Below are 25,725 nucleotides of genomic sequence, written 5' to 3'. Positions count from 1 at the left end.
GCAGCCGAGTCTAGAGGTTCATGAATAACAGAGTACAGATCTTGCCACTTATGCACCGGATGACAGCATCAAGTCACCAGTGTGGTGCTAGCAACCTAAGGTCCTGGCTGCTACTGTCCGACCGATTTCATAACCAAGGACTAAGCCAACTTCTCCCACAGAAACACAACAGAAAATGTCAGATTACAAAAGAATACACACTTCGCACCTTTCTCAAAAGGAAAGTCAGATACTTCTTTGTTAAGTGAGTTTTCATTCTGCTACATGTTTATCATCAAGGGAACTATTTTAAAAGTCACAATGAAATATAAGAATGGGCTCAATAAACCACTCCTTTGACACAACTGCTAGAATTTATAATGTTGACAGTTTAAAGGGTCAAACAAATACTAGAAAAAATAGTCAGTTTTTCATCATGTAGGTAACAAGGTCTAATTTAGGCCCTACATTCTCTTCCCTTCCAGAAGCACAAGGTTACCCATTCTAAACTCAAATGCCCCAGGAGATGAGCTCCTCTCCCACCCCAGAGTTCTCTCCATTAAAAGTCATCACTGATGCACACAAAAATAAACAAATTTCTCTTTAATTCTCAGGAAAAAGCAACACCTGACAGGGGCAAGAAAAAATTTCCACCCAATACACTTTTATACACCTTTATACACCTCTATAAGGAAAATGATTCCAAATGTTTGATTATTAAGTTAGAGCTCCTGATTGATTGCTCTTTGTATTAAGATAGCGTAATTTGGAGGGTGAAATGTATTCCCTGTACTTTACACATCCTACTGTTAACAATGAATGTTGGATATAAACTGAAAGTAGAAATGAGCTGGCCATGACACCAAGGACACCACAGGTGGCCACTTAAAAAAAACAGAGAAGAGGTGAAATGTATTTGCCTGTGTTCATTTCCTCTATAATCTCTCCAAGAAGTTTCAGGGGGTCTCGAGTATAAGCACTGATAACTAAAACTGATGGGGCAACACTCAGAACCAGGAGGAGAAATCCCATGTCAGTCCCATGAACACCGCAAAGCAGTGTCTTTATTTAACGCCATCTGATTAAATAAGAGTGGTTACTATTTAGTAAATTAATAGACCCTCCTCACCTCACCCACACATGTATGGGCATATATGTATATAAACATACATATGTGCGCTGGGGCTTACTACATGCATGTGCACACATATTCATACACATTATAATTTTTTTTTATTTTTGAGATGGGATTTTATACAGACAGGGCTGGCTCTGAAGTCCTAACTCCTGCTATATATCTCAATCAATGGTATTACAGTCCTTTGCTAGCACACCTGGCTCCACAAAACATTTTAAATTAAGGGTTATCACTGGGCACTAACTTAAAAGTACACGGTCCTAGGGACTGACTTACCATCTCAGCTGACCCTATAGGCCTGTCATCCATCACCTCTGAGCTGACAGCCATGGTAGCATGGCTCTAGCTACTGAAATCTAAAAACTCTGTTGAGTCATCCAGGACATTTACTGAAGGCACACTACACTGTGAGCCAAGTAGTTCTCTGCCGATTTACTTCTACTTCTTTTAGGCGATTTTTTTCTATTCACTGCTAAAACCACAAGGTAGAAAACAGGAGGGAAGGGTGAACTCTAGTCACAGCAGCTGTTCTTTCGTCAGTCCCTACTCTGACAACCAAGCTGGAGCACAGGACTGAGCAGGACATTTGGGGATTATCAGTGTGATTCAACTGTCTCAACTATAGCTGCAATTTTTTAAACCTAGTTTTTGTTTTTTTAATAATTTATTTTATTTCATTTGCATTGGTATTTTGCCTGCAGATATGTCTGTGTGAGGGTGTCAGATCTTGGAGTTACAGACAAGTATGAGCTGCCATGTGGGTGCTGGGAATTGAACCCAGGTTCTAAGGAAAAATAGCCAGGTCTTTTAACCACTGACCATTTCTCCAGCCCCTTAAATCTAGTTTTTAAGACATGAATCCTCACATATTCTGCCTCTTTATCAAGGCTTCCTACCCACCATGGCTTTAGTAGTTTAACAAACCAAAAAAAAGTCCAAATTTCTAGGAAATTCCATTTTATCATAAAATCTCCAGTAATATTTTTCTCATCTTTGTTTTCTTCTGCATGAACAAAAACTAGAATGAAGAATCACAGCAGAATTCACAGGGCTATGCAGAATATGTTAACGCTGGGTTAAACCATGGAGTCACAGTGCTCAGGTGACCTGCACAGGAGCTCCCCACAGTGCTCTTTCCAGTGCCTTCTGCATAGGAGCTCCTGCTTCCAGGAAAGAACTGAAACTACCAACCCCAGGCTCTGGGAACTCAGTGAGAGTGAGGTATTGCCAATCAGCCAGGGTTTATATGTGCTATGTTACACATACATACAAAGGATTAAGATTAAGTTTCTAGGCCATAAACCTAACTGACAGGGACTGTACATACATTCTGCCAACCATAACTATGCTTTGGTCAAGTTGGTTTTAAACACTTGGGCTTAAACAATCCTTCCACTGTAGAATCCACAGTAGCTGGAACTACAGAAGGCATCTCTAAGACCAGCTTGGACACATATTTAAAAATTGACCAGACTATATCAAAGTTGGATAGGAATTTAATAGCCTGTCTGTATCCTGAAAAAGTCAACCAAATAGTAAAAATAAGAAAATCTGCAGGAAGCCAGTCAAGAAAGCTGTACAGGTGCTACTCCACCACCCAGGGCAGGGCCAGGGTATGTGTGGAGCTACTCCACCACCCAGCCCAGTGGGCACGTGTGGTATTCTCCCTCCACAAAGCATGGGGCAAAAAAAGTGACCCTGCACTGCTGTCTAGACTGAAAGGCTACAAACAGAACCTTGGTGCAGCCACTACTCTCCTATTGCCAAGGCTTCTACAAAACAGTAGACACTTTTGTAAAATCACATGGGGTAACGGAGAGCTCTAGAACTCCGTGTAGATGGATAAGAAGATAAGATGGGGAAATACTTTAAAGACTGGTAAATAACCGGAGTTCTCAGAAGAGGTATCCCTGCTGAATTCTCACAGTGAAAGGTGCTACAATATACAAGTGTGAAACAGGGCATGTGGCATGTGCCTGGACTCTCAACAGTGGAGAGGTGGAGGCAGGAGACTGTGGTGAGCTTCAAGAGGGCCTGGACTACACAGTGCTACACTTTCTCAAAATAAAATACTAATAGCGCTCATCAAAACTAATGAAATCATTAAACCTCTCATTTATTTATTTTATTATTCTTACATCTAATACACCCATTTAGGCATAAGAGGCAATCAGTAACTGATTGTTAAATGTAATTTAATTTTTCAGAGAGAGCCTGTGCCCTAATTGAAGATGTCAACATTTAGGGATGCTAAGAAAAGCCTAAGTGCAGTAACTAAGAAAATATTTGGGCAAAATAGTTGTACTCCAAAGGAGGTGGCCCATTTTCAGTGTGACAGCTGGCAGGACACCACATGGTGACGTGTGTCGCATGGGCGCTTGGAGGAGCTGCCAGGCAGAGAGAACAAGTCACTGACTAGAAGTGACTGCTGTACAAGGTTCCAACCACCGGCAACTTTCTATTTCCACATCTGGGAATTTGAGCTCAAAACAGACAAAATCTGAATCAAATTAAAAACATAAAATGCACACATGTAAACTGGTTAATATTAATCCTGTCTTGTTTAATTGTCTTTGGAGACTATAATATGTTCAAGCTCTGGCTCATAAAACAGCATTTAAATAAGCACTACTAAAACCCAAACTCTGTATCTCTAAAGAAAGAACACCCTCTTTACATGGGGAGAAAATGATGTAATACAGAAGGAAGAGACTGGTGGTGGGAGGGCTGGAGAGCTAACGTAGGACCTTGCATGCTTCGCGCAGAGTTGAGAAAAATCTCTCCAGGCACCATGTCCTTTGCAAGACTTGGTCAGGGAAGGGGAAACTGAAGCAAATTAAACTAAGAAATACTCCTCCAAAATAGCCAAAAATCAATCAAAAGTATATCAAAAATAAAGCAATACAAAGGAATCTATGTCTGCTCCAGAAAGAAATTTGTGACCACATTTCTTAGTGATACTACACTGCATTGTCCTAAAAGCAAAGTCAATGAGAAAATCAAGGAAGCCAAAATGAACAACTGACAGCGTCACTTATTTCTTGTGTGTGTGTCAGTGTGTCTGTGTGTCTGTGTGTGTGTGTACATACATGTAAATGAATTAGTGTCTATATGCACTTATGTATGAGGGTGTACATGCATGTAGAAGCCAGAGGTTGGTGTCAGGTGTCCTCAATCATGTTCTACTTCCTGCTTCAATTTACTGAACCTAGACCAGCTAGACTGGCTGGACAACAGGCCACAGGGATGCTCCTATCTCTACTTCCCTGGCACTGGAGTTACACAGATGCTAAGGATCAAACTTCGGTCATCATGCCTGTATGGCAAGTACTTCACCATCCGCCATTTGCCCAGCCCTGAGCCTTACTTATTTCTTGAGGTTAGCTGAGCTGCTGCTGCCTTTGGCCAAGGTAATGTAAACAATATTCCATTATGATCTACTGAGGTGCTTACACAATATCTATCCCAATACTCTCTACATCACCTCCATGAATTCATGAAATTCAAGCAACAGTTAATGCTGTCACCCTTTCAGTATCAATTCCTATCCGTAAGACCTTGCCCCCCACCCTGCAAAAAAGCCAAAAGTACCACCACCCTCCAAAAAGAAAATGAAGGCCTTGCAAAGCAGAGGGCACCTTACAATGTGTAAAATGTGGAAAGTGCCACATTTTACAACCATAGAAAATGGAGATGGCTGTTGGGAAGTAGGTATCTTTACAGCTCATGTCCCTACCCTCCAGCACTCTGTCAAAGGCTTCCCAGGGCACTGCGCCTTCTTTTCCTGGCAGTTTCCACTATTCGTTGACTGAACCTTGCACTTTATATTTAAGACTTTTGAAAACAGGAGTCAATAAGTGTTAAATAAAACATACAACAATGTTAGAAACCAAAGGAGAGTCCAGAGAGGCCCCTGGCAGGAGAAGTTAAGGCCAACTGCAGCAACCCTGGTGGCCTTCACACTGCACACGTTAGGGGTGAGCCCTGCAGCCTGCTCTTGTCTACCTTCCACTCTGGCAGGCAGCAGGGAAGACAGCGGGCATGCATGCTCATTTCTCAGCTCTCCCATGAGCTCATCTCCTTTTACCTAGACTTCCCTTTTCTCAAGCACAAGTCTCCCACACTGATGACACCAGGTTGGGGTGGGGCTCTAGAATTGGTAGATGCCTGTTGTAGTAAGAGGCCAGGCTAAGGTCTCTAGCTCTCTGGTGGCCCAAATTCCTAAATAAATCGACATTTCCCCTCCTAAAAGTAAGTGGCACCAAGATGGCAGGCTGGCCATCAGGAGTCACAACAGATGCATGCCTGGAAGGGGAGCTGAGAGCTCACTTTTATCTCTTTTCCTTAAATATTAAGAGAAACGGCTGTAATAGACAATGAAGGAGCTACATGATGCTCTGTGGTAACCCAGTCTATTGCACTCAGTTTTCAGAGAGGGAAATGGTGATCCTGCTGACATGGCAGGAGTTACTCAAGACCAGAGCTGAGCCAGGTCACTGGGCCGAGCTGAGTGGCCATTGGTCAGAGCATGTGCCTTCCATACAAGTCATGATAAGCTGGTCATCTTTGTAAAGAGGAAAGGGTGAATGATGCACACCTACTTCCAAATAATCACTCGATAAACCTGAGAGTAAACAGTACAGGGCCTAATATTTGCATCTTTCCAGGTTAATGATCAAAGAATTTTAAAAACCATTATTATATAATATCAACATAATATTAGCTATCTTGTAATAAATGAATGCCAAACTATAAAATCAGAAATAATATTCACACATGCACTGAATACAGTATGTGCAAACACAAACACACTGACTAGTGCCAATGGACACTCTCGAGCACTTTAGAAGGATTCACAGGATAGGCTAATGATGAAACAAAAGAAAAGGTGTACACACCACAGCCTCAAACTGGGTAACACACAGGACCATGGCATGGCCAGACATCAGTACCTGCAAGCTTTGCTTTTTAACAGAGTTGCTGCATTATAAAGAAAAGCAGTTGTGGAAGCTTAGCCACTTTTTTGTGGCATAAAGCTTTTCTCTCTCTTTTATTCCAGGCTTAAACAAAGTTCAGTGGGGCATCCAACTGCCTGTTTTAAATTACGGTCTGTATTTTAAAATAGAATGCATGCGCGGCGTGTTCCCGAAGCTAGGGGTGGGAGTGTTATTCATGGAAAATTGAAGGCTTGTTGAGTCAATAATCTTCTTTCACACAGTAACAATTTTCAGCTAAAATTTCTTGACCCAAACAAAGGAAAACAAGACCATTCACTTTTACAACAATTTTGAGAAGGCAAAAGAAAAAGGAGAGAGAGAGGAGAGAGAGGGAGAGAGAGAGAGGGAGGGAGGGAAGGAGGGAGGGAGGGGGAGGGAGGAGGAGGGAGGGAGGGGGAGGGAGGGAGGGAGGAGACACCTCTGAAGTCCTTCATTGTGGCAGAAGAATAGAAAATTTTGGTTCATGGGAACTTTCCATACATGTACTTATTCAAACTCTTAAACTGACAGTTAATACTAAAAATAGTTACTTCTAGACCCAAAGAAACATAAAAGCAAGTAGCAAGTCCACAAATGCTACTGTGAGTGCTGCTGGTCACATATCCCTTGTTACAAGAAATAGATGTGCGCCTTCCCGTCACCTGCAAAATGAAAATCTATAAATTAAAAGCTATTTCTGAGTAAAGTGGGATAATATGCAGTAAAGCACTCTTGCTGCCTCCCGGTGACCAAGGGCCTACTTGTCCTGGAGGCGGTGCTGAGGGAGAGATTACATGAAAAGAGATGCAATGCTCACCCTGTGGGTGCTGTGGCCAAAACCCTGAGAACAGGAGACAGCAGGAAAGGCTGTGAGGGGTCTTGACAATCAAGGGTCTTCACACAAGCAATGGAGTGACCACTGTCATGTGTCCTGAGGTTCTGCACACCTGCCTGATCCCAGGCTCACTCGATGAGCATGCTGGGGAACACAGAGGTACCATCACAGCTGCAGGCTTGCTGATGCTCAAAGTCCCTGTGTCCCCCCCCCCCCCCAGTTTCCACCTACTGGCCAGAGAAGCAGAGAATAGGCATGGTGGCTTGGGGATGTCTGTGGTGAACCTGGAACATGCCTACATCCGGATAGCCAGGTCATGTCACAGAGACATGCTCCATGGCCCCACCCAGGTCACCTGAGAGTCATATGCTGGCTCTTAGGCAGGAGTGTATGCATTTATCATCCCTTACTTAATGAGCCTCATTTATCAACCACGGATCATCGTTATCCTTCTATTATCAAAACCAATATCCTGCAAATCAGTTATGTTCCGGCCCTTCTTAGGCTCTGATTTTGCCACTGTCTATTTTTACAGAGCTCCCTAACAGTCCTCCATTAACTTTTTAAGAACTAACTGACAGTCCTACAAAATGGGTTGAAAGTCATCTCCCCCATGTGTTAAAAGGAACTCTCCAGGATGTGAGATGAGGAAGTTCACAGATGGCAAACTTAGTTAAAACCTGAAACAAACTTTTGAACATTAATTAATGCACTGTCCCTAAGTAAATATCTTAGTTACCCTGTGTTTAAAATTCCCCACTTTAGGTGATGAGTACAGCTTGGTGACAGAGAGCCAGCCTAGCAGGCACAAGGCTCTGAGTTCAATCCCAAACTAAGTAAATAAAATTAAAGTTAAAGAAATAACCATTTGTTTTAACAGGATTGAAGATGTCAATTAGGAAACATTGTGTGCACAAACATTTGAGTGCTTTAAAAGCAGGCTACAATTCTTCTAAAATATTCATTTATTCAAGCTTTCCATTATATTTAGGCTTTTCTTTTCCTGGAAGAAGTCCAAACTGTTAAAGTTTTATTGAATTTTCATTTACAGAATAAATATTTAAATGGAATACTGTTTTGGAAGAAAGAAGCCAAGCGCGGCCCTTCCCACCTTGCTCTAGTCTGTCTTCTCTTTTTAAAATGACTACCAATGCCATGGAAACCCCCAGGAAATACGGTTACAGGGCTTCTTCCTGCTTGCTTGCTCTTCTGGGGAAAGGTTGTGCTCCGGGTGGCACATACACAGCCTCTCAGGAATAAAACGTTACATCATAAAAATTCCATTTCAGAATGAAACATTTGCCAGTCTTTTTCTAAGTAGGACCCTTACATACTCTTCTCATTCAAAAACAATTGATATCTCCTGGGTTAAAAGTAAGATCTAGACCAACATAAATAGTATGAAGACATTTAAGTAATTTGTGTTCATTTTTACAATTTCCTGGGACATCAAAACTATGTCAGTTTGAAATTGGGCAAGTGAGGACAAATTTCTGCAAAAGCTGTAATCCAGGGGAACCACACTGCAGAGAACACTGCCTAGGAGACCCCTACCTACACAAAGGGCTCCCATCTGCCTCAGGGAGCCCCTATCTGCTCAGGAGGCCTCCACATGCCCCAGGAGGCTCCAGGCTCCCACCTCCTCCAGAATAATGCAACCCCAAAGGCTGCTGACACTTAGGAATACTAAACAAACAACCAATGCTGCACCAAGGCAGGATCCATATCTGAACTCTCAGAGCTGCATGAAGGCAAGTGAGATTTCCCTTTCATTAACTTGTAATTTTTTAAGCATTTAGAATGATTTGAGAAGGATCAATCAATAGAAGACAGCTACACTCTTAACCTTTTCATGACAACCATTTAAATCAAGTTCAAGCTACAAACACAAAACTTTCCAAAGAGTTCATCCGACAGCAATTCGTCTGGCAGATTTAAGTTTTCCAGAAACCTGCCAACACGTTAAGACAGTCTGAGGGCTGGGTTGAGAATGGGGAAGTCAGAACCCAGCTATGAAACTGCTTCTCCTGCTTCCTCCATTTGTTCCAATCATTCAAAGGAACTAACCAAATCCACATATTTTAAACACACTATTACTATGACATCAATGTTAATGTTTTCAAAATACATGACCCTTTACCTCTAACTGTTATTAAAGACTAAACCAAACACAGGAAGACCAAAGACTCTTTCCTTAAAAGCAAAACACTTGTGGTGATACGTGATCCTCAATTTTTTGTATTTTTTAATATTTTATAAAAATTTTATATTTAACATTCTCTTCAAGGCATCTAATATCCTGTTTAACATCCTCCACTTATAAAGAATCACCAGCACTGAGTACCCCTCCCTTTCAAAAGTGACAATTCAACCAGAGGGACATAAGCACTATTTAGATGACTACAAAAAATCAAACTCTTTGCATGTCAATCCCTCCAGTTTTTTTCTGCTTGAGGAGAATGGAGTAAGAACCAGGTTTAACAACTTGATGAACCTTCCCCTTCCAGAGAATCAGGACCCCCATCTATAGGGCAAACCTGTGTGCTTCTGGGACAAGCACAACAAAGTGTTTTTTTTTTTTTTTTTTTCTCTAAACTAGGGCATAGAAATGGCTCTTTCCATGCTCAGGAAGAAACACATCAGTTTGTTGAGGAGAAAAGAAAACCTCCATCTTTTGATTCATTAGTATTTTACTAAGAACATATGTACTAAACTATATTGACTAAAATTACAAGGATTAGTATTCCTGACAGTACTTTTTTACAAGCAAAAATTATGTATTACTAGTAAAAGAATGATTTCATGCTATCATTTGCTTAATTATCCGAATTGTGCACTTCTTCCCTTGAAACTCAAGATAACCAAAGTAAAATCGAACTGTCATTTGAAAAAAGCAAAATGGTTTTAAGGCTGACAAGGTTTTGCCAATGTAGCTATCACACCTATGTCATCATTCGGTGTCATTAGCCTAGAGAGGACACAGGCTTTCCTGAAGTCGATTCAATACCATGAGAAAGACCCCCAAAACAGTTTGAAACTAGGGTTAAGTTTTAAAGACTTTTTACATATAATATTTAGCAAAATAGTTGCTGAATAAATACCATGAAAGAATCCCAGTCAGGACAATTATAAAAACAACTGTCAGAGAGGCACTAGCAAATGTCACAAGAGTCATCACCAGATGAAACACACAGTAGCTAGAGCACTCCATCACACCTTGGGAGTTACATGAGACTACAAACTGAGATATACCCGAGGTTTGCAAAATAAAGGGTTTGTATATAAGCTACAGAGTTTGTTATAACGACCTTCCTCTGTGTCTTTCCTTGTATGCTTGCTTCATTTACTGTCAATATCAGAAGCAAATAAAACTACAAAATATACTTAAATGCTAAGTGATGCTGTTCTAAAGGGAGGTGGTGCTTCAGGTTAATTTTTATATTACATGCTATATGTCAAGATCTATCAATAATGCAAATGCCAAGATATATAAACTCAGTATGTCAGCAAGGAGAAACCTGCATAATTAAGAGCTACAGAAATAAGTGGACACTGCAGAGGGAGATTTGTTCTGAGCTTAGTGTTAGCCCATTGAGTAAAAAGTAAATATTACCGGTCACGGCCCAAGACAAGAGAACAAGTATGAATTTATCAGCCCTTTCCGTTCTGGGGTAACGTGAGGCTCTGGCTAAGTCAGGTGGAAAACATAAGTGCATCTGCAACTGACAAGCATAGGGAACCATATGACCCACACAGACAGACTGGCAGGCAGGCAGGCAAGCCTAGAGAGAAGGCAGCCTCAGGATTTATTAAAAATGCAGCTGAAGAACAGTGAGCTGTCTGGACTTCTTGTAAAAAGCTGGTTAATTGTCTAACAAACATACTAAAGGAAAGATTAGGTCACAGAAAAATATGGCCTCTATCTCATAGTGTGCAAGCAAAACTAAGAAATAACTTACCACATCTTTAATCCCAGCACTTGGGAGGCAAAAGCAAGTGGATCTAATCTCTGAGTTCAAGGCCAGCCTGGTCTACAAAGTGAGTTCCAGGACAGCCAGGACTACACAGAGAAACCCTGTCTTGAAAAAGCAAAACAAACAAACAAAAAGAAATAACTACCTCTGCTAAGAGTGGTGGTACCCACCTTAATCCTAGTGCACTAGAGACAGAGGCAGGCAGATCTCTATGAGTTCAAGGCTTGCCTGTTCTACATAGTAGTTCCTGGCTGGTAAGGGTTAAATAGTGAGGCCCAGACTTCGGCTAAGGTTGGCTCTCAATCTGACTGTATTTAGAATTAAACTAAAACCCAAGCATCTGGGCACACTTGAGGGATTTTCCTTGATTGGATTATTTGAGCTAGGAAGACCCAACCAAATCTGGAGATCTGGGCCACACCTTCTGATGGCAGCCAATATAAAACACCACAGGAGAAGGAAGCTTTTGCTTTTTGCTTGCTTGTTCTCATCTCACTGAGACATTCCTTCTCTGGTGTGAGAACATATTTCTTTGGGATTTCAATGTACAGTGAAAACTGGAAGCCATCTAGGACTTCCTGGGACTCCAGCTCCAAGTTGGGATAAAGAAAGAAAGACTCAAAAAGCATTATCTGCTTGATATATATATATCAGGCAGACTTAAAATTCATACATTAGAATCATTATGCTATACTTTAAAAGTTCAATTAAGATTTATAAAGTCCCCAAACCAGGAATTACAGTGTCTTAGGGTATCTTTAAGGAGAAAGAAAATTGATGACATTAAAGCAGGAAGGCACAACCTGAGAGCCCGCCTACAAGGGGCCCGATAACACACTCAGGCATAAATGACAGCCGTTTCACAATCCTATACCACCAGCCTCTCCAGGCCAGCAGTTACAGAATCTCCTAAGTCACACTACACAAATGCACGAATCAAGTCTGTAACGGAATACCAAGTGTTCCCTGAAGCCATAATTACCTTAATTATGTACAACTTACAAAGCAGCAATATAAACAAAAACATATTTGTAACTCCATATAGAGATTGTTTATGCATGTGAAGCCCTGCAGAAGAAAATAGTGCATTACAGTTCACTTAAATAAAGCCAGTTTCTACCCTAACAGATTGGATGGCTTAGGCACAGCGGCCTTATGCAATCCATACGAATACAGACTTGCCGTAAAACCTGGAAGCTCTGTTCTCTTAAAACCAAACAAAAGTAAAGAAGATCACAGAAATGTGACTGAATTGAAGTACGAGTCTATCAGCCTCCGTGGGTTTCAAAACAAAACAGCAACAAAAACAGAAAGAAAATGCCACGGCAGGCATTTCTTTTTTTAATAGCCCCATAAAAAGAACTGGATGGGGTGAAATTCTCTCTGAACTACTGAAATAACCCGAAATTCTCTCTCAAAGTAGGCAAGGTAATCATTAGTGGGTAATAAGTTATATACCATATGCCTCTCTATCTACATGATAAAGATGTATAGATACAAGCATTTTGAAAAATCCCCAATTGTGTCATAGAATTAGCTGAGTATAACCAGCCACTTGGACACATATGAGAAGTGTATGTTACTGATGATCAAGCTTGAAAACAACTATGAAGAAAGCAATGCACACTGTTCATCTGGCCATGCAGAAAGCTGGTATCTGTTCATGGTACATTCTCCAACCTGCTTCACAGCAGCCAATGACATACCTACAAAATCAGCTCCAAAACCAAAAGTGTGGGATCCACTGGACACACCCTCCTCCTGTGACTCAACTTTAATTCCAAATTCTTGGCCAATGCTGCGTCTGTAACAGGTGTACGTCATCCACATTCCACACACTCACCGCACTGTAACTGCTTCTAAAAGCTTCTAACCACAAACATGGATCCCACTGCCTTTCTCATTCCTTCAAAACAACAGGAACTAAACAACACATGGTCCCAAGCAGATTAGCAACGAGAGACTTTTCTGTAAGGCTCACATCCTCACCTCACAGAAACAACACCTATGCAAAGCAGGGTTTTGTAGCCATGTACAGCAGACTCAAAAAGCAGTGTGTGTTCTCTAGCCATTCCATGCCTTCTTCAAGGGTACACAGCCAACTTAAGTGGGCATGGCATGTACACAGCCGGTCATGGTCTACATCCATTACCAATGTTCCTTCTCCAATATTTATAAAGAACATAATGAATTTTATTTATGTGCAAACAAGGTTACAGTTCAAGTTAAAATCATGACTCACCCGAACTCAGGTTTTAAACAAACTGTAAGAGAAATTTAACAGCAACAATAATGCTTAAGGTCAAAATATGCTAACAGGAAAATAAATATAAAGCGTGTTTTACAGGTTTATTCTTTTATTTAATATAGAAATCCTCATTCAACTGGGTTCTCTATTCAAGGGTAAATTGAGTCCAGATGAACTGTTTACAGGCGTCACCATGACGCACTCCTGCTGCTGTACAGCCCATCACCACATGAGCTGCTGGTGCAAACACCACACAAGCTGATTTGCCAAATTTCAACTAAAGTATTTTCTTTGGGGAAAACGACTCTATATGAAGTCCAGGAATAATTCAAATTACTGACGTCACTGCATCTTTCGCAAAGCAGGAATGTCCTTACATTTCAACTCTCCCACTGACACTTTTGCTCTGCATCATTACCAAAATTCAAGAAAACTAAAAGAAGCTCAGTAATGCAACAGAAATTCCTTTGTGCTCACAAGGCGAGCCAGTCAGGTGAGACCTTCCAACAGTAGGCGTCTGATCTGCCCAAGAGGCTGCAAACAAAACAGACTTAACCAGAACCACGAGGCTCTCTCAAGAAAGGAGCCTAAAGTTAATAATTCTCAAATAAATCTAGAACCTAGAAGCTTCTCCCCTGTAATATAAAATAGAGCAGACAAAACAATCCTTGTTTTCAAACTCATTACGTTTTCCAATCAGCACAGTAATGTCTTACTGGTAAACTCGAAGGTCGTTCCTGTTGGATTAAATTCAAGTCTTCGTGGTTGGATTTTCCGGGGGCCAGAGGAGGCTGAGATCTAGTTCCATAGCCTTCCTGAGACATGTCCTAAACAAAGAAAAACACACGGCCCTTCATCAGTTTCTCTGAGTGTGAAGCTTCATATAGTAAACAAAAAGGAAACAAAAGTGAGTTGTGATTACATATTAAATGATATTACATTTTGGCCAACATTTAAACGCGTCACAGCAGTCATTCAATACTTTATCAAAAGCAAACCCAGCAATGACTCAATGACAGGAATGAATATAACTATCAGGCACATAGTAGGAGAGCTTTACTCCTACTAGGATAGGTGAGCTGTGCAAATAACCAATACTTAGTCCTAAAACAGGCTCTATTGTTTAATTATTCCTAGGGTAGTAGGGTATGGGGAGTAGCTCACTCCTAGCCAGGCTAGCCTTGAATTTGTAATGATCTTCCCACCTCAGCCTCACAAGTGCTGGAATTACAGGGATAAGCCGCCACACTTGTATAGATGAACTATGATTTTGGTCAAATACTATTTCAATTTTAAAAAATAATTAATAAAAATATTATTAACAACTGAATCTTAAAATGTCCTAAATACCCACAGAATGGTATGAGTTTCTAGAAAACCAATAAACACCCAAGTACAGACACCCATAAGCCCATGTGACAAAGTTTTAGAAAATCACACTAAAACAAAAAACAACAACAAAAAAAAACAGCGGGGAACCAAACATACCCCAAAACACCTGCCAAGAGCTGAGAAACTAAGCATTTCCCTGGTCTTTTCCAGAAAGCAGGTTCGGCGTTCTGCTGAAATAACACGCAATCCAAACGCTGCCTCAGCTTACAGGCCCCGCATAGCAGGCATTGGCTATTTGATACATGGCTTAGCTTTTCAACACTGCTACCACAGCACACTTGAGCCTGAGTGGCCAGAGGCTAAGGGCCTATTACATGGCTTCTCACTGAGCTCTGAAAGTTGAAGAACCAGTTTCTAATAGGAGTGGGAAAAGGAAAAGATTGGAAAATACTACTTTGAAATAAAATTTGACAGTTCAAACAGGCATTAAAGAACCATACACAAATTCTATTTTATTAGATAATACATGGAAAAATAATGTTCACTATGAAAATTCTCTAAAACTTGCCTGCTGCCCCACCCAATGCTCACACAGAATACACTGTAAATTCCTTGGCTTTCTAAGCCAAGAAAGAGTTGGGTACTGGAGAGTCCATGCGCCACACAAACTGGATTTCACCAGTCAGCACCAGCCAAGGGTCAGCGTACACTGCCTTTAAACTGGCTCTAAAGTAAACGCACAGGCCTGAGAACAGCATTCCACAGTCTCTCTTATAGAAATCTCCAACAAAAATAATAAGCCGCACCAAAGCAGGCCCTGAGTCTCTAAGGATGATGTAAATGCCCACCCTCGGGGGCTGATTTGGGAGATACATCAGGATGAGGTATGCAACCATGGAAGCCACAGCTCTGCAGCCTGGATGCCTGCAGAGGATGGCACTTGTAGGGGTTGAGCAAGAGTTGGAGGATTACCACCCTATCTCCCACCCCCAAAACCAAGATTCCCACAGAGGGAGGTTTCTAGTTGTCACAGGGATGCCCTGCTGGGCACCCTGCAGTGCTCTGAGATTAACAGCCAGGATTTCAAATCAAGTAGGGCACAAGGCCTCATTCAGGGGCCTTCACCCTGCTACAGAGACAGCAGGGAGGTATAGGCCTGCTTCTCCACAGCACACAAGCAGGGTATCTGGGAACCCAACCTTCTTCAAGCAGCTTTGATGCTGGTAGCCTCTCTTCACAACAAAAACAAACTGTTCATCTTAGAGGGCTTCTTAGAGGGAAGAGAACCTCAGTGAGCAACACTGAAGCTCAGACAGAGCCCCCAAAACAACCATCAAGAAGAAAGCCACAGCTGAACACAGTCAGAAAACACTATGGCCTCGCAATTCACTCTTGAGACTGCAAATGTTCAAAATCATTAGATTCCACCAAAATTTTAAATACTATTCCTAACCATAGAAACTTTCAATTATTAAATACAGTTGGATATAAAACCAAAATCTAATTTCATGAAAATGGCTGGAGAGAGCTTGTTCTGCCTTGGGTGGGATTTGAGGCAATCAGGAGTGGGAGGAGTGCCAGCCTGTACCAGCCATCCCCTAAAGATCATGTGCAGAGGGACCTTACGGTTTATGATAAAGAGAGGAGCTGAGTGTGGAACCCTAGAATTCTGGAAGCTGAGGCAGGAGGACTGGGGACTCAAAATCAGACAGGGCTACCCAGCAAGGCACGATATATCCATAACTCACCTGACCTTCAAAACTGTTATTGTTCTCTAACATTCACTTGTTTTAACTTCAAGTAACTAAACATACTTTAATAAGCAACAAAAAGACAATGTCAGTATTAGAGAAACACATTTAGCATAATATTTCATATATTTTTAAGGCACAGTTTATATTTGAAAACATCATTGCTATCTTTGGTTATTTATAAATTTAAACCAGCATATGCATATGAACACTCATTAAATTTATCTGTCAATCACATAAAGTCAGCTCTTCACAACAACACTGTATCATGAAAATTCCCCAGTGCACAAGAACCAAGTGCTGGAACGTGATTCTCCATCTCTGAACACACCCACACCTCATCTCCAGACTCAACAATGATGGGCACTGGTCTGAACCATCTACATATTATGACTTAAAAGTAATGGGAAAAGTGGCACATGGTGTGAAAAGAACATGTGCAGGGCCATGTGCACATGCTCAGAAACTTTCTCTGGGGTGTCTGGTAAACGGAGACTCGCTGACTGAATGCCTGTGGTGGGCCACTCCCTTTGTTGGGTACACTGCCACACTACAGCAAGGTCAGCTGGAATATAGCTGGCTCCACTTACCTAAAGTGTCAATGACAAGCTACACACAGGATCTAGTGCAAAGGCCAAGAACACAGGCACTTGTCCTTTAGTGCTGAGGGAGGAAAAGAGAGGGCAGAGAGCAGGAGTGACTTCCAAGATGGGAGCACCAACTTCTTCAATGATAGACAGAGATGACTAGTGAGGAGCGGGATGGCTCCTCCCTGGACCTCCTCCACAACGGCACTTCCCTCAGGGCTCCACGGAGTCTAAATCATGGGCGAGCCCTTACGTCAGTCTTCCTTTACACAGCTGGAACAGGCTTTCTATAGCTGAGCTGGTTTTCAGTCCCTTCACAGTAGACCCTCACGCCTCACTGCACAGGTGTGACTACACCGCACAGCATTAATTGTAGACACTCTCACTTAGCCCTCCCCTACTCATGTACACTCACATTGTTTCCACTCCTTCTTTCCTTCATACAGCAACTTCAAGCATGCATGTTTCATGTGAAACATCCCGATATCACTCTTCTCTACCTGCGGCATTCTGTCTCAAGGCTGATATGATGAACACTGACAGACACTGGCAAAGTGCTGTGCACAAAGGAAGAGCCAATTCACACCCCAGTCCATCACTATGGAACAACACAAACAAGGTGTCTATGCTACCATCACAGTATCTGACTCAATATAAAAAGTAGCCAAGTTGGAGGGGTGGGTATACCCCACCACCCAACAACGCCTGAAGAATAAAAAACACAGATCATACACCAAAGGGAATGAGGTGAGTGAGGTGGAGTGAAACTCAGTTGTGGCAAACCAGCGGCAGTAGAGCTCACCAGGAGATGGGAACACACTCAAAGGGCAGCCAGCCTCACGGTCCAATAGAGAGCCAGGCATAAAAACAGAGCAACCAGGGCAGTTGGGGATGTAACACAGTGGTACAATGCTTGCCTAGAATGCACAGGTTTGTGGGTTCACACACACACACACACACACTGGGGTAAGGGCTACCCTTGCTTTTTTTTTTTTTTTTTTTTTTTAATAAACATTCTGGGTACAGGAAGAATGTGTCTGAGAGGCTTCATAAAGGCCAGTGTCACCCTGGTCAAAATCTCTTACTGCCTGTGTCTCCCCACTTTGGAAACTCTTTTTTTTTTTTTTTTTGGTTTTTCGAGACAGTTTCTTTGTGGCTTTGGAGACTGTCCTGCAGCTAGCTCTTGTATAACAGGGTGGTCTCGAACTCACAGAGATCTGCCTGCCTCCCCCCCCCACCCCACTGAGTGCTGGAATTAAAGACCTGCACCACCACTGCCTGCCTGGAAACTCTTATCTTCAGTTAAACCAATCTCCTTGCCACATGGCATTTCATTGGTGCAGGGAAGACACTCCACAGAACACTACAGACTGCAGGTCCTGGGAGATGAGCCCTGTGGAGAAGAAACTTAATGTGTCTCTAGATAAAGAAATCGAAGGAACCTTTCCCAAAAGGTACACAAGCTAGCACAGTTACCCCCTGTCACCTCAGGGAAACCTTACAGGAAATACCAGCAATGCAAGCTGACAATCCCAGAAGTTGCTTTACAACAGTCTCCATCCACAGGGATGTCTCCTACAGACCATGCAGCAAAACTCGCATGATTTGCTTATTCGTGTGCAGTCCTATGTTGTGGTCTTGAGAGATGGACACTTAATTTCTATAGCTGTTTACAGACAACAGGAAGCCTCGAGAACTATTGCACAGTGAATGATTTAATAAAATTTTTACTTTTTAAGTTATAGGCTCCTAAATTTGTTTCTCTATAAGCTTCAAGACTATATACTTATTCCAGTATCATGAATAAAAAATTCAAATACAAATTGCTCTTCATAGATTTCAATGCAATACTGTTCTCTCTCTGCCTTGCATTGTCATTACATAGTTAAGGGCCGAGAGAAGCCAGACATAGAGGCCCAAGTTGGTGCCCAAGTTGTTTTCCCTACATCTTTCATCCAAAGTCCCCACAATGACCCCACATTGACTATTCCCCTTTTCTCCATTAATATTGAAACATGTAAGGAAAGTTCATCTTCGTGTCCATATATGACTCCTAACACTCAACTGGTTTTTTTTTTTTTTTTTTTTTTTTTGGTTTTTCGAGACAGGGCTTTTCTGTGTAGCTTTGGAGCCTATCCTGGCACTCGCTCTGGAGACCAGGCTGGCCTCGAACTCACAGAGATCCACCTGCCTCTGCCTCCCGAGTGCTGGGATTAAAGGCGTGCGCCACCAACGCCTGGTTCAACTGTTCCTTCTACTTCATGCCTCACCTCCCAAATGGGTCTTAGGACAGTCACACATCTATTACTTCCTCTGGGCCCACACACAGCTGACGCATCCCCACCCCCCGACCCAAATCTGGTTCATCTTTCCTTCCTCCTGCCAGATGGAACCCTGTCTGCTGGGCGCCCTGCACTTCAGCCTCTTGCCCACTTGGAGGCCTATAGACTCATGAGTACTCCGGAAATGCTCCCTCCTGCCTATGCAACCAGCATCTGTGTGTGCAGAAAACTTCTTCCTGCCCTCAGGTGACTAACCCTCTGTGCTCAACATCACCCATCACCCTTGCAAGGCCTGATCAAGGGTGCTCCTCCCACCTCTGTGCCTCAGCTCTCCCTACTTCCTCCAAGGAGCTGTCTGGGCTGTCCACAGAATCCCACTAGAAGGGTCTCCAGGACCCTGAAACAATACCCCAGGCCTGCTTAGACAGGTCATCAACAGAACTGGCTCTCCCACATTAAGGACTTCTTCAGAAGGCCACTGTCCTCTTGGATTTCCAGAGCCTAGCACTGACTAGCTTGACGGCAGCCAGGTAAAGGGCTGGCATCAATTCCCAAAGCTCACAGCCCAACTCCAAAATAAAAATCATGAGGACAAACACCCAGAGCTGAGCACTGGCTCACGTCCAGGAATACACATCGTGTTAGCAGCTACACTGTCTGGGAGCAACGTGCTACTAGACACAGTTTGTTGTCTGCTACTGGCAGAACTAAGGCAAAAGGATGACTGTGAAAGACTGCACTAAAAATAAACTGGAGATCAAGGAAGAAACAACTCTAGAAAACAGCAACGTTACCATTGCAGGTGGGGATCAGGATGCTAGGAGTCTCCTGGAAAATGGGCCAGCAATCCAATCATCTACAAAGAGCCCAGCAACACTACAGCAAACTACTAATGTTTAAATTTTAATAATTTTTAAAAAATGAGCCATGGAGATGGTGCAGTGGGATAAAGGCACTTGCTGCTCAAGTGTGATGACTTAAGTGGGTTCCCTGAAACCCACAGTGATAGGAGAACCAACTACACAAAGCATCCTCAGACTCCACATGTGCCCTACGCCATACTCAAGCCCACATTCATGCTCAAAGATATAAATACATCATAGACACACAATAATAAACTTTTAAATAATGAAAGGTCCAATAAACCGGCTGAGTGGGTAATAGAGAATCTCACACTGTGGGAATCCCAGAACATGACTCAGTTTAAGAAAAAGAGGGAGAAAAAGACAGGAAATGCTAGAAATACATGAGTTAAAAGCAGGGGCTGCAGAGTTGGTTCAGCCTCTGAAAGCACTGGCTGCTTTTACAGTTCCGGGCACCCACAGGGCAGCTCACCAGAACATCTGATGCCCTTTTCAGGACCCTGTGGGCATCAGGCATGCTCATGGTGGACATATAGACATGAAGGCAAAACACTCAATGGCATAAAATAAAAATTCTTTTTAAAAAGGTATTAATCAAAGATTGGATTTAAAGCACACGGTGTCTGGATTTTATCTCAAATAGTAAGGTAGAGTGGGGGGGAGGGGGTGGGGGGGTGGGTAGCAGTGCTAGAATGCATGAACCCTGGGTTCACTTCAAGGGAGGGGAGAGGGGTGGCTTCAGGGAAGAAACATGATGGAGGATGCAGATGACCCGAGCCCACCTAACTGGGCAAGGCTGGGTGGCTTCATCATGTCTCCTATTTGTCACTGAAATCTCCCATGCATGCTCCTTATAGCTGTTCCAAAACTCCTCTAGCTCATGTAAAGATCACATGACCAAAGCCCAGATGGGTTTCTCCTGCTACTGACACCAGTATCCAACTTTTAGCTTCAATCAAAACCATGTTCTCTGCAATATATGACACATAGATGCACGGATGCATTTACACGTACACAGGTACACACAGGTACGTGTGCTCACACATCTATGAATCAAAGGCTGGATATGTGCTTCACAAACTAGCGTCTCTTACTTCAAAGGGTAATTATCTTGCAGATTTGAAGATACTCAAGAGAAAAGATTGACCTGCACAGCTTCAGAGCCTCTTCTGACCAGGCTCCACAACATTCACAGTGGCATTCTCACCGCAAACTCCTGCCAGTCATCAGTGACTACGCACAGACTGAGGAGGTGACAGCTGTCCCCTAGACCTGCAGCAAGAGTGAAGCCTGAAGGGCACAGAGCAGAACTGTACCACTAAGGTACCAAGGTGTCCTGGAGGCAGCAGTACCAAGCCTTTGTTTCCCCTCGATTCCATCCTGAACTAGCAGTGTATAAGTGAGGAGGAAAAGCACATGGATGCCTAAAGTCACATTTTCTAACAAAGACAACTCAAGAGCTAAGGATTAAAATAATCCACAATTTTTGGTAATCAGCTCATTTTTCCAAACTCACAAAGATCAACCAATCACCTGTGGTCACTCCTTCTCTGTGTACTCATCAGGGAAAGGAAGCCTGCTCCACAACGTACTACCAAGATAAGACCTTTCTTCATCCACAAAGCCTAGCACCATGCCTGGCAAAAAGTGAACTGTCCAGTTAAGGGCAATTATTCTATTTAATTTAAAAACACATTGAAGAATTAGAGTCAAGATGTTAATTCATCTACTAGGACTTTATGTCACAATGTTGACAGTGGCAAACATCTTAACAGCTAATATGTAATCACCACTCCTTATTTTCCAGGCGTCTTTTGAGCATTTTATTCATTCAATAGATTCTTGGCCTTCATACTGAACCCATGAGATAGGTGCAGCTATTTCTCACTATCTGTGGAACACTGGTCCTAGCACCAATGATGCATGGACACTCAGAACTCTTACATAAAATGGCTTAACATTTGGCTAGAATCTAAGTACATTTTCCTGTACCTAAATCATGTACATTATTCATATTACCTAATGCAATATCAATGATGTGTCAATAGTTACACCATGCAGCATAAGGAGTGATAGCAAGAAAAAATGTCTGTGTGTGCTCAGTGGAGATGCAATTTAACTTTCTGAATGTTTTTATCTAGTGATTGAATCAAGGGATACAAAGAGCCAAATGAAAAAGTCAAAGCATGGAAGTTGAATGATTTGCCTGCAGTCAGTGAGTCATCAAATGGTAGAGCTAACTGGGAACCAATGCGTTCTCCCTACTGTGCCCACAACCTTCCTGCACTGGAGTCCACTCAGTATCAGAAAGCTCTAGCCCGGGGTCACAGCTCAGGTATAACCAACTCTCCAAGTTCGTTTGCAATTTGTGAGTCCCGGTGGTCAAATATAAGATTTTTCATTAAACTATCATAATGGAGAGGTCCGTAGCGTCAAGGCACCTAGTATCAGGTGCTGTATCATGACCAGGATGAGTTCACCCTACTCCACACAGGGGACAATGGCCATTTAGGTCTTATTTTCATTGGCTCCAAACTGAAGTGAGCCTGGCACTGGCTTTGAACACCCTGGGAATCTGATACACAAGGCAACAGTGTGCGCCCATTCCTCCTGGACCAAGAAGCACTTCACCTAAGTGTACAGCCAGCAGGGCTTCACCAAGTGGACAGGTGAGTTCCTGCCAGGTGAGGCTACAGGCTTCACTCAAGGCCTATATGTATGACTTTGAGGCAAATTACACTAATCCCTTACCAGAAATTAAAGCAGATTATATACGTTATCTTCTATGTCATGGGGTTAGGAGTCATAGCTTTTATCAGATTCCCTCAATAAGGTTAGCGGGCTAAAACTACATAGTATCAACAGTCACCAGAAATGGCACATAATTACACTGAGGTTTATAAAAGCATGTTATTTACAAATAACCAAATTTAACATTACAATCTTTTATAAAATAACTGAAATAAAAACAAAATTAGTAAAGACTTCTCCAACACTGTTGGTACCTGATCTAAAATGCACAATAATAGCTCTGGCTGCCTGAGTAACTCCGGTCTGAGGAGTTATCTACACTGGCCACCGTGTTGTTGTGTATGTGCTTTAATTAAAGGAGTAAGATGAGGGCAGAAGTGGCCTGACAGCACCTACTCAAACAAAATGTCTGAAACCCATAGACTATATAAACAGAATCTGGGCTTGCCAAGGAGAGAGAGCTGCAGGCTTGCCGACTCATCTCTAAGACTGTGCAGTGCCACTTTTAAAAGTTGCCTTATTCCTCAGAAATGCTGATGGAGTGAAGGCTACAAGAACTTAAAAGGGGACAAGCTTGATGGGAAAGCACTTGAGTGGCAATCATGAGGACCTGAGTTAGTCCCGAGCACCCACTGAAAGCTGGGTGTGATAATGTGTTCTTGTAATCCCAGCCCTGGGGAGGTAGCTCCCCGAGTGTCCCTGGCAGCCCAGCATAGCTTAATCTGTGATTCCCCAGGTCCCAGTAAGAGAACCTGTGACAAAAACTGATGAAGATAGCTCCAAAGAAAGGGTACTGGAGGTTACTCTCTGACCAGCCAGTCCAGCCTACCCAGCAAGTTCCAGGCTTGGCAGAGAAACTCCCAAATGAAGTGGATTATGTTCCCGGGTAATGATGCCAGGGACTGAAGGAAATGAGACAGAGGATCAAGGAAGAGAAGCAACAGAAAAAAGTCAACAGAAGACAACAAGGAACAGCTAGTGCTGGGATTAAAGGTGTGAACCACCACCACTGATCACTTTAAAGGAATGTTAAAATGGAACACCTGAAGGCCGGCTGGTGGCTCTTTCCTCACTGCAGTCTCTGCTTTAAGAATATAGAAGACACACAGCATGGCAGACATACCTTTAGTTTCAGCATCCAAGAGGCAGAGGCAGGTGGATGTTTGTTGTGTTTGAGGTCACCCTATATAGTGAGTTCTAAAACTAGGGTTGTCTAATTAGACCTTGTCTGAAAAAACTGATTTAAACACACACACACACACACACACACACACACAGAGAGAGAGAGAGAGAGAGAGAGAGAGAGAGAGAGAGAGAGAGAGAGAGAGAGAGAGAGAGAGAGACCCAGAGCCCAAGGGGGAAAAAACACTGAGCAGGGAATCACATTGAAGGAGGGATCACACTGAGGTGGAAATCACACTGTGGGGAAATCACACTGTGTGAAATCACACTGGGGGGAATCACACTGGGGGGATCACACTGAGCAGGGAATCACACTGAGGAGGGAATCACACTGAGAAGGGGAATCACACTGAATGAGGGATCACACTGAGGAGGAAATCACACTGTAGGTAAATCACACTGAGCAGGGAATCACACTAAGGGGGGGGAAATCACATTGAAGGAGGGATCATACTGAGGAGGAAATCACCTTGTGGGGAAAGCACACTGAGGAGGGGAGTCACATTGAAGGAGGGATCACACTGAGGTGGGAGAAATCACACTGAAGAGACCTTGGGTCCAGGTACTCTCATCTTTACTAACTAGTCTGAGGAAACTAGACCATATACATCATTTCTAAGAAGTAACAGAAAATATAGCTTGCTTAAAGATTCTTCTATACTGCTTAAAAATATATACAGTCTGCTCAAGGGTTCCTATGATTACAGGAATACTTTTACCTTTAAAAAGAGAATTAATTCCAACTTGGGGAAAAGGAGAAATGTCCAGGAATGTGAGGTTTACCATGAATTACATCATAAATAAACATGAGACTCACTGCTATAAAGTAAGGATGATATCCAACGTATTTGGCAACTAGTGAAATGGTGGAGTCCGGAGATCTGGAGTCTCCCTGCTACATTAGACATTGCCGGGGTTCTGGTCTATGGGAGAGGGATTTGACAAGCTACTTCAAAAACTAGGGTAGTCTACAGTGATTTCCAAGGAGGTCCCCATTTGCAGGCAACAGCACTGGGAAGTGTTACAGATAGGAAAATTACTAAGGCTGTGCCCCAAATTATCAAGTCAGAACCTCCAGGAGTAGGGCCACCAATCTGTGCTGCAGATACCAGGTCTGAAAGCAAGTGTAAAGACCATCACTGATGGCCTTCAGGTTCAACCATCACTAGAGCAAAAGGTGTCTCTACAGTATAAACAACAATGAAAGAGATGAGAACCCATTAGATTAAAACACAGCTGCAATCAAACCCAACTCCAGGCATTGCTTCTGTTGAGACATCCCAGTGTTAGGGGAATAAGTGAGTTAGTGCCCAGGAACAAGGCCAGGCACAAGACTGAAGGCGGTGGTGAGCCTTGTACACATCAGCGACTCTCAAGACTTTGATGTACATCCAGATTTGTGGAAGAGTTAAATACAGACACCAAAGTCCTCCACAAACAACAGCTGAGGTAAGAGTACTTGCTGAGTAAATACCGTGCAAGATTCTGAGGCAAGCAGTCCCTCCCTCTTTCCTGCTTTCCCATGAACCCTAACTGCCACCTGTCAAATGGCTTCTCCCCACTAATGCTTTCACAACAGTTAACCCAGAGACATGAACACAGTCCTCATCCCATATGCTAAACTTTGGGGGAAATTAGTCAGCAAATGAGCTAGTTCTGTCACCTCCTTTACTGTGTATGGGGGCGGGGCATAGCCTAAACTAGGAAACTCCAACTACAGTACTATTTTAAACATTTGTAAATTCTCTGCCACTGTAATACAATATACACACACCTTGTTACTCCACTTAAGAAATGTCTTTAATCAAAATGACTGATAAGGATGAG

The 25,725-nt window shown here is 42.7% G+C and overlaps 1 protein-coding gene across 1 annotated transcript in view; it reads right to left on the bottom strand.

The window, feature by feature from the left end:
• Nucleotides 1-25,725, bottom strand: part of Arid1b (AT-rich interaction domain 1B) — a 354,347-nt gene that overhangs the window by 207,276 nt on the left and 121,346 nt on the right. Inside the window, 1 exon segment of the mRNA XM_027401057.2 lies at nucleotides 13,867-13,977. Coding sequence (XP_027256858.1) covers nucleotides 13,867-13,977 — 111 coding nt within the window.

This window comes from Cricetulus griseus, chromosome 2 (assembly GCF_003668045.3).
Source record: "Cricetulus griseus strain 17A/GY chromosome 2, alternate assembly CriGri-PICRH-1.0, whole genome shotgun sequence".
Lineage (NCBI taxonomy): Eukaryota > Metazoa > Chordata > Mammalia > Rodentia > Cricetidae > Cricetulus > Cricetulus griseus.
Note: the sequence above shows the minus strand (reverse complement) of the source record. Positions and strands in the feature narration are given on the sequence as shown.